This window comes from Misgurnus anguillicaudatus, chromosome 8 (genome assembly GCF_027580225.2).
Source record: "Misgurnus anguillicaudatus chromosome 8, ASM2758022v2, whole genome shotgun sequence".
In the NCBI taxonomy this organism is placed as follows: Eukaryota; Metazoa; Chordata; class Actinopteri; order Cypriniformes; family Cobitidae; genus Misgurnus; species Misgurnus anguillicaudatus.
The window spans coordinates 35,626,478-35,645,891 of NC_073344.2; the positions used below are offsets into that span (position 1 = coordinate 35,626,478).

General features: G+C 41.6%; 1 protein-coding gene across 1 annotated transcript in view; it reads left to right on the top strand.

Annotated features, from left to right (window-relative positions):
• The window catches only part of calcrlb (calcitonin receptor-like b), a 47,723-nt gene that overhangs the window by 13,051 nt on the left and 15,258 nt on the right, over positions 1-19,414 (top strand). Inside the window, exons 3-5 of the mRNA XM_055213551.2 lie at positions 26-170; positions 2,753-2,866; positions 2,953-3,065. Coding sequence (XP_055069526.2) covers positions 26-170; positions 2,753-2,866; positions 2,953-3,065 — 372 coding nt within the window. The remainder of the gene's footprint in view (positions 1-25; positions 171-2,752; positions 2,867-2,952; positions 3,066-19,414) is intronic.

The following is a 19,414-nucleotide window of genomic DNA, read 5'->3' on the forward strand; positions in this document are numbered from 1 at the left end:
TTATTTTCTTGATACCTTTGAACAGTTTGTGGTGGTCCTCTCAGAAAATAGCACTGAAGGTACGGCGCAAAAGGCCCATCATGATATAGATTTTACTCGTCACAATATTTTGACTGCCCAGTTTGAATGTTACCAGAGGATTATGAAAGACACCAATCACAACAGAACAGGTGAGATCTTTGTATTTCCATACTTTATGTTGATAATTACCAGTGGTGGCCGGTGACTTCTCTTCCGAGGTGCGCAATTCAAAATATGTGTTCCGAGTGTCGTGTTTGACTTGTCATGTCAAAATATGTTTGGTGCGTCATGTGAACCTATATGCATCACGGCAAAATACGTGCCTGCTGCACACGCATCACTTACTTACCACTAACTCTGATTACACATGAGATTAATTGAGTATCTGGCAAATGCGAGCATCTCTTTAATCATAAACCCCTTCAAAGTATCTGCAGCAGGCATGTATTTTGACATGACACAAGATGCAGATAGGTTCACATGACCGCAGAACATATATTTTGACATGAAGCGCCACACACAGGACGGGCTAAATACATGTTTTGATAAGCTTTGCATTGTGCGCCCTCGAAAAAGAGGTTACCAGCCGCCTAAACTGATTACATTGGTTTAGAATTATTCTTAAAATGCCCAAATAACATTGTGTGTTGATGACTTTTTGTAATTCCAACTATTTTTTGACTCTTCCTAAAAGTTGGTGAAAATGGCCTCACTCTATGATTATATTCTACTCATTAGCACAGTTCGGACCATAGATATGAATATACAAATTAGTCCCTGCCTTCACGCTTTCGCACCACTTTGGGCCATAGATATATATGTAAATAGATGCTACATTCAGCAGTTAGAAACCAAGGTAATTTTAAACCTTGGGAATAACAATATTGTTGAATGATGAATTTGCACATGGCTTGTCTTAAAACATCACATAGACATATAGACATAGACATATAGACAACAATAACATGATTTTCAAATTGTTTGATACCGCTACTATAAATGAGTTCTACATCATTTTTCTGAAAAGGTCATGTATGCAATGTGTCAATTTCCAGTCAGAGTTTATGAAACTTGAATTTGGAATTCTCTTGCAAAAAAGTTTTTCGTAGGAGCTTCCATTTCTGGTCTCCCGCATTTGCATGCGTATGAGTGAAAGTAAGGGGAATGAAAAGTCTTTTGTGACCGTGGCATTACATTGAGTTCCGAGTCTGGTTTGATGTTTGAACATTCATATTAAACTCATACAAGGGCTGTTTCAGCATGCAGTAAGTTTATCCTGACAAACTTACTTTTTCTTGTTTTAGTAGACACACTTTTAGGGGGCTTTTGCTATTGTTTGAGGTTGATAGTCATGACAATTGCCTAAAGGGTGCAGTTTATATTCCTCATGATTTAAGGGAGCATTAGGGGACATGGGGCCGAAATCACAGGCGAAGGTGACGCCACATCATCCAGCTACTTATGGGAGGACTCTTGACAGCTGACGATCGAATGGAACTAATCTATGGGGTGTGTCTCATTTGAAAAAGCTTTAGCTGTCTGGCCATTGATTTAAGACTTAAGGCTGTGTGTGAGACTCAAATCTCAGTTGTCCAGGGGTTGTAAGCAGATTTTTATAACCGTTATGGTACTGTCTCAATTCTTTGTGTTGCTTAAAAATAACAGTAGCTGGAAAATGTAGTGTAGTGTAGTGTAGTTGAGACTACCTGATTTTGGGCATTGTGACACAAGAACTTTTTTATTTTTTAGACTAGAGAGTGACACAGTGGACAACAATAAAAGCTGCGTCTGCAACACATCACAATGTCCCAACAAAACGACCAGCATTTTTTTGGTCCTCGAATGGCAGGTTCTGTCACTCCAGGCAGTCGCCAGTTCGCCTTCTTGATTACATTACACGTTGTTTTTAAAAAGTTTATTTTTACAAAAGTTTAAAATGTTCTTCTTTAAATATACAAACCAGGGGTGACCAACCCTGTTCTTGGAGATCTATACCCTCTTGGATATTTTAGTTCCAACCCTGCTTCAACACACCTGCCTCTAATTCAAATTTTTTAGGTAGCCCTGAAATGACCCTTGATTGCCAGGTTCAGGTGTGTTTGATTGGAGTTGGAGCTGAACTCCAACAGTAGATCTCCAGGAACAGAGTTGGTCACCACTGATATAAACATGCAATATATCAAATGAAAGAACAGACCCTCTGCTTTCAAAAAAAAAAGTTTTATCTTACCTTTATTTGTTCTTTGACCTCTCAAATATGGGTAGGTTTCTTCAAAAATATTCAATTTTTGAGCATAAAGCTGAGATTATTGCGTTTTTGTGAAGGACTTTTGATAGAGATCAGATTCAGAGCGATCATCAAAACATACACAGAGTTTGAAGTGTTTGCTCAAAGGAAATACTTCTGATTGCCGGAAAAATTTGTCATTTGTAAGGAAGCATTTTCTCTTAATTGATAAGTTAACTCGTCAATGGCGGGGAAAGAGTTAAAGATGGCAAGAAATAATAGGTCGGAAAGCAACGTGTTATCGGACATTTTCTCTTGTTCACAAAACAACAAGAATTTTGTAGTCAAAACGGTTTACAAGATTATAAGCTGTGATCCTGGTGCAACTCATGACACCAAGCTGGACCAAGGTCACAATTACCAAGGCAAAGACTCCAAACCCAACAGTTGAAGTGTAAGATAAGACTCTTGATTTGGTCCTAACTGTAAATGGCTTCATTGCAGATGGTTCCATGTGTAAACGGACCTGGGATGGGTGGATGTGTTGGGAAGAAATAGAACGAGGGTATACATCAGCCCAGCACTGTCCAGGCTATTATGATAACTTCGACACGTCAGGTAAGAACAACACATGTTTAAACATTTTAAACTTTAATTGAATACATGTAACTATTATTACTAATTTCCAAATTGTGTTTTTTCAGAAATGGCAACAAAGATTTGCACCAATTCAAGTAAATGGTTTGTTCACCCAGATAGTAACAGAACATGGACAAATTATACGGGATGTACAAAAATATCTAATGATCACAAGAAGGTAAGATCTACTTTAAAATAATTCCTGCTACAGTATCCTCCGAATTCATATACACTCTTAGAACGGATGTGTTAAAAAAACACAACCAGTGTTAGTTTAGGGACAACACACTTAGGGCCAGATTTAGTAACAGCTTGCGCCAGCAACAATGACGTTAAACAATGATGTTACGATTTACTATAGACGCTCAGTGGAAAATTAGCGCTGAAAAGGGGTAGTCTAGTTATTGTTGCGATTTACCTTATTGCATATGCATTTCTAGGAGTTTCTCTTTCAGACGCAAATTTTTTGGGAGACGATTATTCATTATTTAACGCAACAGTAATCTGATATTAAATCGATTTGAACAGATTAATTAGTACTCCACCTCCTACGTGACATCATCAACTATGTTGTTGAACCAACATGGTTCAAACGACGAATGTGTGACAAAGTTACGATGTTTTCAGGAAACAGTTTTGATAAGGTAGTTAGTTTCTCCAACTATGCATCATACTATGGTGGTTCAGCAGCGAGTTGCGTCGTTGTTCGGGAAACTTACCCCTGCTTAAAGTTTATTAAAACAACTATTTCCAATGCTGAAGTGATTTTCTTTTTTTATTTATTAGTTAGAATATGTATAACTTAATGTTTTAACTAATTGAAAAAGCTGAATAATTAGTCGTTGAAATAATCGATGATTAGTCGATTAATCGCTCTAATAATCCATAGATTAATCGATTATCAAAATAATCGTTTGTTGCAGCCCTAGTATGCGAACCACTGAATTTTTGTAACCGTGCAAACTTTTTACGTGTAGGTTGCACATGCGCATGTAGTATGTAGCCCAGGAGATGCATTGCATTTTGTCACAATGCGCATGCGTCGAACGTCTGCTTACAGGTACGAGTCAAATATACTATGCTTTGCAATGCTGTGCGTTCGACGGGGCGCGTACGTTCACTAAACTTCGGGCTATGTCGTACACTCGACGCAGAAGTATAAATTGCACTTTACACACATATTGTACAAATATGAGAAAAAAATAAGTCTAATATCAATGGAATTCTTAACAAAAAGTTAATGTTTATAAAGTTTAAAATGAAGAGTTCCAAAACGCAATAAATCCATTTTGACAAATTTAGATAAAAACGTGTTCCCTTTCAGTCGGTCACTACGACGTCACGTCGTGACCGACGAATTGGGAACCGCTTCGCGGGTGACCTATCTGCTTCGAGAAACCTTTAAAACGCCAATGAACTTGGCATGCAGATAATTGCATCTGCCGGCGCCGCCCCGCCGCACAGCTATTTAATGAGCGGCAGGTGCAGTTATCAAATCAGCTTTTTAGCTTCGAAAGCTGGCAGACTGACTGCTCACGAGAAGCTACTCTCTGCTCTTTGGAGAACTCTGCGTGTTCGATTTGGTTGGGCAAAGGCATTTCAGCGGAGGCTCGCGGGTGTTCCACCTCTCTTTTTAATTTTTTGATTTTTTTCTCACTCTTAGTTGAGTGTGTGCGTAGCCGTTCCCCTGTGTGCTTCATCAACATCAGCACATTAAAAGAGTATTTCCTCTAAAAGAGTATTGCGGTGTTCTGCGTCTTTTTAAAGACAGCATTTCACTTGCACTGAGACGGGAGCGTCTTTTTAAAGATGTCTTTCCGTCCGTGTTTCTGGATGCAGCAAATGTATGGGTCCCCGGGTGGCCACGATCGTTTTCTCTCGTGCGCAAGAGTGCATGCTGAGGCTGCGATCGTGGAGGGTTCATACTCCTAAGAGAGCATGAACCTCTTGGATGGCGGAGACGGGTTTCGTACCTCCGGGAACGTTACCCCCGTTTTTCCGTTGCGGAGCCCCGTTAAAGGTGCGGTGGCAAAACTCCGGAAATCTTATCTCCGTATAAACGGTGCTGAATCGGTTAGCTGGTTCGTCCAGTGACTCTCAGCACCCCCATCCACAGCCAGAGGTGCCGTAAGAGACGGGTGGCGCGTGTTCTACGCGCTCTCGTCCTCTTTCAGTCCTCACGAGGATTCTATGTCTGTCACAGCATCGGAGAGGGGGTCGTCTATTCGGTCGCCGACTCGGACCCACTCCCGCCTTCGGGTTGGGTAGGGGCTTCCGTGCTCGACCCCGAGTGGCGGCCATGTACGCTCGGGAGCGCGGAGACGGTCTGCGTGGAGCGGAGAGCTCCTCCCCCACCGCACCGTCCCGCCTAGATGATTGGCACTTCAGGACTGTAAGAACAGCCCCGACCTTCTGTGCCTTTCTTCCCGGGGTGCATGTTGGTTGACACGGTCGTGGAAAACTCGTTTTCCTCCCGGAACCGATCGTTCAGCCATCACCTCTCACCTCTCCTGACGGCGGGGCCGCTAAGGTTGCTGCTCCAAGAGACCAGCCTCCCTCCGCTCACAGACCCACGGGCTTGTGAGAGGCGGCCTCTGCCGTGCGCGCCAGGGCGTGATGCAGGTCCGCCAGGCTAAGGCACTGAAGGATCTGCAGAGGTGAGGGTCCGGCAACTAAAGAATCCTGTGTGGCTCTGACCTGGCGCTACGTGCGACTGGGTTCACCCCACAGACCGCCGGACGTGCTATGCCCACCCCCGGTGGTCCAGGAACGCCATCTCTGGTTGTGTCTTGCGGGCATTAAGTAGGTCGTTAATAATCGTCCTAAATGTTCAATTTTAGACCAGCCATTTCGGCGACGCGGCTGAGAGTGTCCAACAATGATCGGCCGCTTTAGAGCAGACTGAGGCATCATGCCACGTCGGAGCCTAGCTGCCCCCTCCGTTACGTCAGTATATTGGTCTGCTTTTCGCCGAGGGCGTCCTGCTACGGCTTTTTTGTTCCTTCATCCCGGCAGCTCTGAGGAACCTGTCGTAAGCAGTACACCCGCCCACTCAGCCCGCTACAGAGGTGGAAAATGAAACTTAGCGGCTCTGAGTCGGGCGATCTGAAGATGGAGAGGATCGCTCTTCAGGAGATGGTGAAAGCATCATTCTCCCCCCCACCCCGGAGGAGGGCCGGGTGGGGAATCCTTGGTTTCGTTTTGTGTTCCGCCGACTTCAATCGGCACCCACTAACCTCAAAGAGCGAATTCCTCTTCTTTCTCCAGATCACCGGAGGCATATAGGAGTTTCGGACGGGCTCAAAACCCTGAGTTCTCCTCTTCCTCTTTCGCCAGCGGATGTATCGAGCGGGACATCTACAAAGGAGCCTTTGCTCAGCATCCATCAGCGGTTTCGGGTGAGTGTTTCATTACACACAACATCTCACAATGCGGCCAAAGAGCACGCGTCGTTGAGTTCCCCGTCTCCGCTCGCCACGGGTACACACATCGTGCCGGTAATTTCCTCTCGCTCGGTATCTGGGGGCCTGAGCTTCCCAGCCCGTCGCGTTGGCTTTTACGCACGATCCGTCTCGGTTACGCATTCAATTTGCCCGGCTACCTTACAAATATTCATGCATTCGCTTCACCACGGTGAAGGCTGTCGATGCGCACGTATTGCGTGCGGAGATTGCTGTCCTATTGGCAAGGACGCGATCAAGCCGGTCCCTCCAGCCGAGATAAATTCGGGGCTTTACAGCCCTTCATTGTACCCAAGAAGAGTGGCAGGTTGCGTCCGATCCTAGATCTGCGCGTACTGAATCGAGAATTCACAGAATTCACATTCACAGCATGCTGTTCAAAATGTTTACGCAGAGGGGCATATTTTAATGCATCCGCCCATAGGATTGGTTCGCAGCTTTTAACCTGAAGGACGCGTACTTTCATGTCTCCATACTCCCCCGACACAGGCCGTTTCTCCGCTTTGTGTTCGAGGGGAGGGCATATCAGTACAAAGTCTCACCGTTCGGGCTTTCTCTCTCTCTCTCCCTGTGTCTTCATGAAAGTTGCGGATGGCGCACTGCAGCCCCTGAGAGAGAGAGCGCTGTTTGCGTTTTGGCGTATTGGCTCATAATAGCTCAGTTTCGTCAGATGCTGTGCACACACATAGATCGTGTATTTAAACACCTCGCTCGTCTCGGTCTTCAGGTCAACTGGGGAAAGAGTAAACTTTGCCCCGTGCAGAGAATCTCTTTTCTCGGAAAGTAACGGGATTTGGTCGATTTAACAACACGTCTCATAGAAGCGCGTGTTCAGTCAATTCTGGCTTGCCTCAACATTTAAAGGCAGGGTTGCGGTTCCACTGAAATAAGTTTAGAAACTTCTGGGGCATATGACAGCAGCCGCGGCCGTGACACCGCTCGGGCTGCTCCATATGAGACCGCTTCAGTGTTGGCTTTATGACCGAGTCCCGAGGAGAGCGTGGCTCACCGGCTTTCACAGTATTATAATTACATCGAGATGCCGTCACACTTTCACCCCGTGGTCAGACCCAGCGTTTCTCAGGGTGCGGGTGCCACTGAGAGGTCTCCAGGCATGCTATTGTTGGGAAAGATGCCTCTACCACGGGGTGGGCAGCCACGTACGGCGGGCTCGTCGCTTCGGGGGTCTATTCGACATTCCAGCGACATTAGCATAAATTGCCTCGAGCTGTGCACTGTATATCTTGCGCTCGTCCGTTTCGTCAACGTGATTTGATGCTTAAGATGTAGTGCGCACCGACAACACTGCGGCTGTAGCGTATATCTATCGCCAAGGCGGTCTGCGCTCTCGTCACCTGTCGCATCTCGCCCGTCTCTCCTCCTCTGGAGTCAGAAGTATCTGAGGTCTCTTCGTGCCATTCACATGTCGGGGTCGCTGAACACAGCGGCAGTCGCGCTCTCACGAGCAGCGCGCTCCGGCGAGTGGCGACTCCACCCCCGGTCGGTTCAGCTGATTTGGAAATGTTTCGGCAGAGCGCAGTTAGATCTGTTTGCTTCTTCAGAAACAACCCATTGTCGCATGTTTTATTCATTATCCGAAGGAACACTCGGCGTGGATGCACTGGCACACAGCTGGCCGCGGGGTTTTCCCCAGTAAGCTTTATTGCGCAGACACTGTGCAAAGTCAGGGAGGACGAGGAGCGCATTCTATTAGTTGCGCTGTACCGGACAACTAGGAATTGGTTTTACAGAGTTCACTCTCCTCGCGACAGTCCCTCCCTGGCTGACTCCTTGGCACATTATGGCACCCTCGCCCCGATCTGTGGAACCCCCATGTGTGGTCTTTGGACGGGGCGCGGAGGTTTTAGGTGGTTTACCCCAGGCGGTATCTAACACCATCGCTGCAGCGCGAGCACCGTCTATGAGACAGGCGTATACGCTGAAATGGAACCTGTTTGTTGTTTGGTGTACCTCTCAGCGAGAGGACCCCCGAGAATGCTCGATCAGTATTGTGCTTTCATATCTCCAGCACCGCTTGGAGAAGAGGCTGTCACCATCTACTATTAAAGTAGATATCGCGGCAATATCCGCGCATCACGCACCCATAGACGGTAGATCTGTGGGTCAGCACGATCTGGTCATTAGGTTTTTAACAGGGGCACGGAGGCTGAATCCTTCGCGCCTCCCTCTATTCCTCCTTGGGACTTGTCCATGGTGCTGAAAGTTCAGCACTGCCCTTTCGAGCCTCTGCTGACGGTGAGCGTCAAGTTTCTCACTATGAAAACTTTGACGCTCCTCGCATTGGCTTCTATTAAAAGGATAGGGGATTTTCATGCATTTTCGGTCAACGATTCGTGCCTTCAGTTCGGGCCGGCTGAATCCAGCGTTAAACTGAGACCCCGGCCGGGCTACGTGCCTAAAGTTCCCACCACTCCCTTTAGAGATTGGGTGGTGGACTTTTCAAGCGCTGCCTTCGGAGGCAGACCCAGCTATGGCTTTGTTATGTTCTGTACGTGCACTACGTGTGTATGTGGATCGCACTCAAAGCTTTCGGACCTCAGAACAGCTCTTTGTCTGATACGGTGGTCAGCAGAAAGGGAAAGCTGTCACTAAACAGAGGATGTCTCATTGGATTGTAGACACAATCGCCCTGAAATATGAGAAACAGGGCATTCCTTGCCCTTTTGGTTTGAGAGCCCATTCAACCAGAAGCGTGGCTTCATCTTGGGCTTTGGCTCGTGGTTCCTCGCTTTCAGATATTTGTAGAGCTGCTGGCTGGGTGACGCCTAATACGTTCACTAGATTCTACAGTGTTCGTGTTGAGCCGGTATCCTCTCGAGTTCTCTCGTCAGATCAGTGAGAACATCGAGGAACGGCTCCTGTGTCGGCTTGGAGCCTTTCTTTTTGGCTGCGCAGAAACCGCACCATTATGGAAGGCCATTAAGGCAAAAACGTTACAAAAAATGTTTTTTGTCTTTTCCACCGCTTGGTGACCGATGTTGCGGAGCATCGGCTGCCAGCCTCTCACTAGATGTATTCTTGACTATCTGGGTGAGGCTAGCGCCCACATTGCGCCCCCTAGTGGTTTCTTTGTGAGTATTTCCGTGGAAAGTTTATGATTTACCACGTTTCCCTTAGCGGAGTTCGTTCCGCGCCTCTCTAGTGTTGCTAAGAGAGTGTATTTTTATAGACCTCGTGTCTTTTTATCCATCACCTTAGTGGTAGACCCCTAGAGGGTTTTTCTTCCGCAGCGATCTTAGTCCCGCCTGACGAGTTCGCTTCCCAGTTCGCCTAGTCACTATCGTGGGTTAAGGAACAAGTAGTGACCGGCCTCTGCTTCAACCCCATTTCCGTTCCCTTAAAGAGGAGAGTCGGAGGGTTTATGCAGGCACTGGAAGGGTCAGCTTCAGTGGCGCTTTGGTAGGGATTCCCAATTCGTCGGTCACGACGTGACGTCGTAGTGACCGACTGAAAGGGAACGTCTCGGTTACAGATGTGGCCTTTAAAAATGCGCGTTTCTGAGAGCAGAATGCCGCGAGCACTTCCGAAATTCTGCGAGATCCCACAGAAGGGGGGTTCGGTGAGGGACGCAGGAAATACAAAAACCTGTAGATGGCAGTCGTGTTTCATGTAGGCCATACTGACGACAATTTGTGTGCTTGACTTCATGCTGAGCGTATACTGTATGATATTGAAGTAACATGACACGGATTTTCTGTGTTTAGGCAATAGACTTTGATGTCATACAAATGCACGCTTTTTTGGCAAACATTTCGTTGGCGAAGTTTTCTTTTGCCAGTTACATAAACAGTCACATATTCTTCATCCGACTCAAACGCGCATCATTTGTCTTATTATTTTCCGTGTACTTACAATAGAAGAGACGTGATGTATGATAACTGAGTCTTATAACAAAATAACTCGCGAAGACCTTTGAAGAGACCGAGCGCATTTACGCAATATCATTAACTATCTAATTTTACATTTAGTTCATTTTTTGCATCTGAACGTTTTAATAGCTTTGTGTTGCGCTTTTCTGCATTACTGAACAGTAGGAATATAAGTAGAAATATAAGAAAATATAAGTTAAGCGCGTTGTGTGTATTAATTATAAGCTTTTGGGAAATTGCACCAAAACTAAACGTGCACAAAAACATAAACAAGTAATTTAAATAAGCGAAAAATCTTTTTTATGAGCTCAAAATTTTGAATATAATGTGCTATTGCAAAAAATTGCCCAACTCTAAAGGAGAATATTCATCTTTAAAGTTGAAGAAACAAAAAAGTAATGTACTGATAAGCATTCGTCAAATATATATATATTAGGGATGTGCCCGAAGCTAAATACGTTATTCGGAAGGGCACGGATAATGGCTTTAAAACGAATAACGAATTCATCCGAATTACAGAAAAAATATTAGGCCAGACATAATCAAGTGTTTACAGCTAAATTATAAAGCCCTTAAAGCACGCATAATATGTGTGTTAAGTGAATGAGTGTAATCTATAAAATTACATGAATGACATTTTCTGCGCGTCCCTTATTTGGAAACGCGAGATGTTTTGGAATTAGTTTTAAAACCCTGCTAATATCAAACTTCTTTTAATCCAACTGTAAAAAATTACCCTTTTAGTTTTTTATATTTTATTTAATTACACAAGACCAGAAAACCTTGATAAAATGCTGCACTCTGATAATAAAATATTCGTTAATAACTCCGTGTCTCCGTGACTTCGGTCACAGATGATCTTTTAACTAGTTCAAGTTAAAGCCAGCTTCATTGTCAATCTAGGTGAATATAAAATAAACAAGTAAATAGATAAAAATATGAAAATGTAACATTTTAAAAGCAAAATTTATACTGAAGATTATTATGGCATGACTTGCAATTAACATAAAAATAAAGTTAGTAAATAACAACTGAAACATTTGAATTACATCTTTATAATTACCTTATTGTTTAAAATCATTTTGCTTGTTTTGAACCAAGTCAAATCTGACTTTTAAATAATAGAGCATACTGTTATTTAAAATATTAAACGAATATCTGATTATTTATTTATTTAGATAAAGATTAATGAGAGAGTTTTTTTAAACAATTCGTTCTGTTCGCGCAAACGCTGTAGGCTATGGACATATTTAATAATGAGCTTAGCAAGTTTTTTGTAATGCTTAATATGCTTTCGTAAATTCTTGCCAAAACAGATGTTTTTTAACTATTCTGTCAGTCAGGTACTTGCGTGTCTGTGCGTTGCGTTTCGGATCTGTCAGTCAGCGCGAATCTTGTTGATCTTAATAACTTTTTAACATAAATCAGTCCCGAACTTTATCTCTCTTAACTCTTTAAACATCAAGCAAGTTCTGCATTTTATTTTCAAATTCCTGCATGTTTTTAAACCGAAACCAAGATGTCAGACATGACACGCATCTTAGTATTAATCATTTTACTCTCAGAAAACGTATTAGATGTTTAATTAATAGAGTATTTGAAAACATCATTTAGACAGAATGGGTAACATACTGTATGTAACACACATATGTGAAAGACACAATAAACGCTTAAAGCGCTCTCAAGTTCAACGCACATAGGCACAAGCTGTACGAGGCTTTGAAAATGAGAAGTTTGTTTTCCATGCCTATTATTAATGAGAATCAAGTTATTTGTCTTTTTGATAAAAAAAAAATGTGTATTATTTTTAATAAATATTTACAGTTATTTAAGTTATAATTATAATAAAAGCAAAAATGCATTTAAAATTGTAAAACATATTTAATGCTAACTTTACTTACAAATTCAGAAAATATTTTTTACAGTGTATAAATAAAACGACATGAAGGAAGTTAATTCCAAAATGTAATTAATTGCACATTGTTTAGCTGCTAGTTTTAGCAGCTACCAGTGACACAGACTAGAGTCAAGAAATTAAAAACCGCCCACCCCCAGGTCTGCCAATTCTTTGACAACCCCCAATGCTAATCGATCACCTCTCAGGGAACCGGTTTTTCAAGTTTTCACCAGCGTGTGGCGTTTCAATTCCCACCCTTGCAGTTCCTTTGTTTAAATGCAAATCTAGGCCTACTACATACCCTGTAAGTTATTTTAAATGAATGTTTATAACTTTTAAAATTAAGTGGATATCGGGTAACGTAATTTGACATATGTTGATATAACCTGGGCTCTCAAGTCCCACGCATTCGCCATCATGAGACACGCGCATTTCTGTGAGTTCACGGTCACACGCCAAACCGTGTAAGCTATTTCTCACGCTGATAAGTAAAATAGAACTTTTCCTGCTATACAATTAATAAAGGAGGTGCTGGTATACACAGAGCATTTCTGTCGAGTTTAGCAGTACGGTTTTTAGGTGTGGTCAACTTTACGCAGCCGACAAGCAGATAACATCAGAGTACCGCGAGAAATAAGGCGGAGGAGGTTGGTTTCAATCGCTCTCGCGGTACTCTGATGTCATCCACTCATGTTTGAGTCTGTATCAGATGGAAATACAGATTTTGAGGAACAACTTATTGTTTGGAGAATGGACGTTTCTTAATGGTAAGTTTGTTTTTTCAGTATGGACCAAAACGCCAAATGCATAAAATAAAAATTTTGTAATACTGTAATGTCTTGGCATGATATGTTTTCAAAAATGTTTAAAAATAAACAAATCAGTTGTGCGAAACTACACAGAAATATATTTTTTTATATAATTAAGGTTAATCTTTAGCTAAATCATTCACATGGTTTTATACATTAGCCTATACCCAATATTTATGGTATAAATATTTAGACATGGATAAATCTACTCTGACATAACAACCATTATACCTGGTATGTATAAATTTTACTTTGATGGGATAAAAACTGTTTTTTTTTTTGTAAAAAAAAATTACTTTAATCATAACTCTTTAATGTGTCCTTCTCTTTAACATAGCCAAATAGAAATTATGGTTGCTTATACCTGTATTGGTCACACGGCTACAAATCTGTATGGTTGCCTAGATAAAGGGGGTGGGTCAACTTGCCCACTGGCTTATTTTGCCCCACTCTCCCCTACTTGGTATTGAGAAACGGCCATTGTTTGCAGAAGCCGGAGCGCGAGCTACAAACTACAGAGCGAGTGCGCGGGTTACACGATGTAAATAACTAAACCAGTGCTCGCAGTACCGACACTTTATATTTTAGCGTACTGGGTTCCTTCACTTTCTTTTGCGTGCCACCACTTCTCATGTTGCTCGTACTCTGCTGTAAAGAGTCAAAGGGCGTTTCTATGTGGCGCTGCGCAGACAGTTCGGCACCGAAGACATCAAAGTACCGCGAGAGCAAGTCGAAATGTTACAAATGGTCCGACTTTACCTTTGCTCTCGCGGTACTCTGATGTCAAACGCCGACCAGTCAGCGCCGCACCATTTAAAGTCGAATACACAAAGCATCAAGGTCTGGGCCCGGTTTCCCAAAAGCACTTATGAATGAACGATTACTCCAGAGCACTCGTAGATCTACGATGATTTTCAAGTGCAACTTAAGTTACGAAGCTTTTGGGAAACAGCCCGTAATTCGAAGATGATTCGTAACTGTAAAACTAAATAAAAAATATCATATGATATGCCGAATGAGCATATAAACATATGTTTTCTTGTTCGCTCCACGGGTTTAAACGCCGTTTTTTTTTAAAGAATAATGTTAAAACTTTATTGGTTGTGGTTGAGAATAATTTATATTGCAGAATAATTTATAAAGCATTTTAGCGCAATATAAATGTATCATATTGTTATTCTTTATATAAGAGAATACTCATATATTTTTACAACACGTTTAACTTTAAAACATACATATAAAGATGCTTAGTACAATAGCTTTGCTTCTAACAACAAGTTTCTGTAATAAATCAGTAAATCAATCACAAAATGTTTTGACAGTGCCGAATAAAATGCTTGTCAATTCAAACAAAGCTGAAAGGTGTATAAAACCGCTTGAGTTAACAATATCTGAACTGTGCTCTTTTGCATACCTCTACTTTTCTCATGTCTTTCGTTATACCACATTTATCTCTTTAAAATATTGCTACTTTTAGAAATAATTTGTTTGCATTTTTTGTATACTGCACACTTTATACACTTTATATTTTACCAAACCCTGTTGCTGAAGGAGACGGACCGGAGCTCCGGCAAGGTGTGTTGTGGACCCGAGGAGGCGGAGCTGTGCTCCGGCCCAATTTAACCTATCTTTCTGGTACTTCCACTAACTGAGGTATCCGTACTCCTTTGCTGTCTGCCTGGTATGATTTTATTGGTCATCTAGGAATAATTATCACTTTATTTTACCTAATGGGGCGCAGCGCAAACCCGTTGGCCTGTGACATCACACTACCGCGAGATCTATTCAAAAGCATACTGTAGGCCTACTGTCTCGCGGTGCTAAGACGTCACATGCCGTCCGATCGGTCTGCGTGGCGCCGCAAGATCGTCAAACGAGCGCTGAGCATTGAGTCAAATAAGACAAGCGTCAGAAAATTACCGAGGTCCGGACGGCCATGCCCTTTGTTTTGCCTCAAAATGCAGACAAATAATGTTTTTAGTAAGGCATGTTTGTTAAAACTAATTTTATATTCTATTTAAACTAAGGCTTAGTCCTGGCTTACGCTTATAAAAAACCCTCCTACAGCTCCTGAGGGGGTGCTCTCACTATTCACATGTAAATAAAATGGTTAGAAACCGTTTTTTCTGGTTCTCATTGCAGGACTGTGCGGGGGGAGGGCATTCCGTTTTCATGTGGAGACACTTAACAAATACATTTGAAATACACCAAGTTCCAGATTACAACAAACAAACACCAAAACACATCACGTTTGGGAGCAGTGCATGTAGGCCCTACTTATTTGAGTATAATGGTAGAGTATTGTGTTGGACACTATTTCAAATTGTCCTTTTCTCCACACAAATAAAACACTAATGTGCATGTCTATAGATCTTAGAGTCATTGCTATCATTTTCACTTTTGTGTTGGGTTAATTCCCTGACCAGACCTCGATCACTTTCTTACGCTCGTCTTATAATTTGACTCAACGCTCAGCGCTCGTGTGGCTTCTTCCTGCACCGCGCAGACCGATCGGCATGTGACGTCTTAGCAGAGGTGGGACAAAGTCATTGTTATGCAAGTCACAAGTTTGCTCTAAGCAGAGACCTCTTGGTGATGTCAAAGTACCGCGAGAGCGATTCAAAGCGGATTTCTCCACGTGATAACTGGAATCGCTCTCGCGGTACTTTGCTGTCACTCGGCTGTGGGTTTTTGTAGCGCCACACCAGTCTGCTCCCCAGTCACTTTCGCGCCGCTATAGTAATTTCATATGCCGATTGGATCGCGCAGTTCGGCAGAAAGTCAAACACACCAAATATATAGCATAATATGTATATGCATTTCAACCCGCTAAAGTAGCAAGTGTAGCATGCTAATGGAGCGGCGCGGCCGTGTGAATTTTTTGTGAAATGGGTCAGTTGCTGCTGATTCTTGCCATAGCTCCGTTGCCCAAATGCGCACGCATACGGTGCAATGTCATCATTGTGTACAAACAGTTAAAGGGTCCATTAAGTTTTAAGATAAAGTCAAAATGAAACCGAGATGACCAATAAAATCAAACCAGTCAGACAGAGGTGCAACACAGAGGTCAGATGCGCAGTTAGTGGTAGTGCAAGAAAGATGTAGCCTAAGTAATCAAACGCTGGCTATTATATACAGCAGTTTAATGACGAGAAATGTGAAACCGCAGTGACTGTCAAGGTGACAGGACAAGAAACATTACTGCAGCTGAGCACATATGGGTGTCCAGATTTAATGCGCTGCTTTCACTCCCTCCAGTAATTCACTTTCCGTTATTCAGCGTGTTTATTAACAAAATTCAACGCCACCCTTTAATTCTTGAAGATATGTTTTTTTACTGTATAATGATTAGATTCACTGTGTTGTACTGGACTGCTGCTAAGCTTGAACTTGAAAACGATGCATCACGTGCGCGGTACAACGCTTCATCCACCCGTAGTGCGCGTGCACGGAGTTTAAATGTTCATTTTGGCTTGAACATTTTATTGCATTTAGTCCTAAGGCCTACCTGTTGAAGTCATTAAAGTTAATTAAATAACAAAAGAAGAGAAAGTGTGCAGCAGTGTGCCCAGGATGGTAAAATAATTATTACAATGTATTCCTAATGACCAACAAAAGTTTTCTGCATACTAATATGGTTTGAAATCTATAGGTATTTGATTCTTTGGTTTTCTGATTTATTAAAATTCATATATGTAGAGCAGGGAAATAAGAAGTTTTTTTTCCTGGGGTGCATGCCCTAGAAAATACTTATATGGACCTCGGTATTTATAAAATCATGCAACGCGGCGTGTTTGTCTTTACGTTGCAACATACACATGTTATGAAATTTATTATTTTAAACACACATTTCACAAAGTATATATTGTTAGTGTAAATATTCATAAACTCAACACTTCCGAGGCGTTTTTCTAAAAAATAATGTTTAAACTTTATTGGTGGTGGTTGAGAATAATTCCTCTTTCCATATGTAACGCATTTTAGCGCAATATAAATGTATCATATTTTTATTCTTAATATATAAGAATAGGCCTACTAATATATTTTTTACAACATTTATAACATATATATATATAGAGATGCTTAGTACAATAGCTTTGCTTCATAGAAGTTGCTGTAATAAATCATTAAATCAATCACAAAACGTGTTGACAGTGGCAAATAAAATGCTTGTTAATTTAAACAAGGCAGAAAGGTGTATAAAACCGCTTTAATTAACAATATCTGAACTGTGCTCTTTTGCACACTTCTAATTTTCTCATGTCATAATTTATAATTATTCATTAGATTTAATATAAATACGTTTTGAAAAGTGTTGAATGCGAACGTGTAAGATATCTGAAAGGCGACGCAGCGTGTTAGTCTCTACAGCCACATGTTATAAAATTGATTATTTTACACACACATTTCACAAAGTACATATTGTAAGTGTAAATATTCATAAACTCAATATTTCGGAGGTGTTTTTCGTCCGCAAAAGGCACAGTTTCTCTGTTCGCTATTTTATTAGATGTAGCCTACGTCTTAATAATAACATAAAAATATCTGTTCTGAGAAGAATTCCTCTTTCCATATGTAAAGCATTTTAGCGCAGTATAAATGTATCATATTGTTATTCTTAAAATATAAGAAAACTACTATATTTTTACAACATTTTAAACTTTAAAACATGTCTTTTTCATACCACATTAATCTCTTTAAAATATTGATACTTTTTGAAAAACTGACAATTATAAATATTATGAACAAACAATGAAACGGTGTCAAAATTCGACAACACAAATAATTAAGATATTCATTGTAAATAGAGTCGCGTTTATTAGGCTCACACTAAATTATCTGTTGCACTTACTATAAATGCGCATTGCACGTACAGTCATCTTAATATTTGTATGCGCTGTTATGCTGGCAAAAGGGGTTGACATATCACTTTGCTGTTTTCAATGTAAAATATTCAGCAATGCCCTTATTAACTTCTGGAAACAACGGCAATGACAATGTTTTTATGCGCCACCTGGTGGATATTCTTTGAAGCGAAACACATTAAGGGAAAGGGAAAAGCAGCCCCCCCGAAAGCACTTGCAGAATGCTGCGGGACTCTGCGAGACGAATTGGCGAATGCCGCGGGAGAAAACGCGCGTTTTTAAAGGCCACATCTGTAGATATGTAACCCTCGTTCCCTGAAGGAAGGGAACGGAGACGTCACGTCCCGTCGCCACAGTTTGCTGTTCCACTGCTGATATCGGCCGGACCCTTTCCTTCTGTCCAGCTTTCTCAGCAAAAAAATAGCTGATTTGATAACTGCACCTGCCGCTCATTAAATAGCTGTGCGGCGGGGCGGCGCCGGCAGATGCAATTATCTGCATGCCAAGTTCATTGGCGTTTTAAAGGTTTCTCGAAGCAGATAGGTCACCCGCGAAGCGGTTCCCAATTCGTCGGTCACGACGTGACGTCTCCGTTCCCTTCCTTCAGGGAACGAGGGTTACATATGTAACCGAGACGTTTTCTATACCAAGAAAGTGACAAGATGAAAACCACTATTTTCTGTTACAAACTTTCAGATAGCATCTTTAGGTTATAAAAACATAAAAAATTCAAATCCATAACTTGATTTTCAAAGATTTATTATAAAAACTGATTATTTTTTCTTGATTAAGTTTTTATTCAAAATGCTATAAATCTATTGAATCAATAGCCTATATAAATGTGCATTCATCTTTGCCATGTTATATTCATTTAGTTGACCAGTTGTACACACTAATTAAAAATATAAACATTAAAACACTTACTTTGTGATATTAAGAACACTGTCATTGCTTGGTTATGCTTGACGTTGTCGCTTAACGTTTTTCACAGCGATCAGCTGTAAAATGTTTTGGTCCTGCTCGATTTTCGTTGACTTTGAATAAAATTATGGAAAGTTTTTCATAAGATCCACTGGTGTCAATGTGTTAGCATGACAGAAATTTAATGCTGTCGGCCCGGGCAAAAAAGCACCCGTCTCCCGAGTGCCTCTTGCGTAAATTATTAGATGTTGATGGCTTACATTTCTTTCCCGTCACAGAAAACAACCACAGGTTTATTAATGCTATTAAAGTATTATTTTGTTTTTGTTTGTTTGTTGATCACGAAGTACAAAGTAGATGAGGAAAACTAGGATTCCGTGTACTCAACGCGCCACCATTGTTTACATTGCGTGGAATGGTGCGCTGTAATCTGTGGAGCGGATTTATGGCATTCTGTAGAAAAGGGGGAGTGAAGTTTATTGCATTTTGGGAAAAAAGGGAGAAAAGATGACAGAATAACACGGCGGATATTGGATTTTGCGTAAAAATAAGAATTTACTTTTTAATACTGACCTGATATAATACTGATTCTGGCAGTAACTAATTTTTTTCCAAAAATGGCGTTTATCGCGTTTTGGAACCAAACTCTTCAAATATACTTGAATGTGTAATTTATTTCTTTTT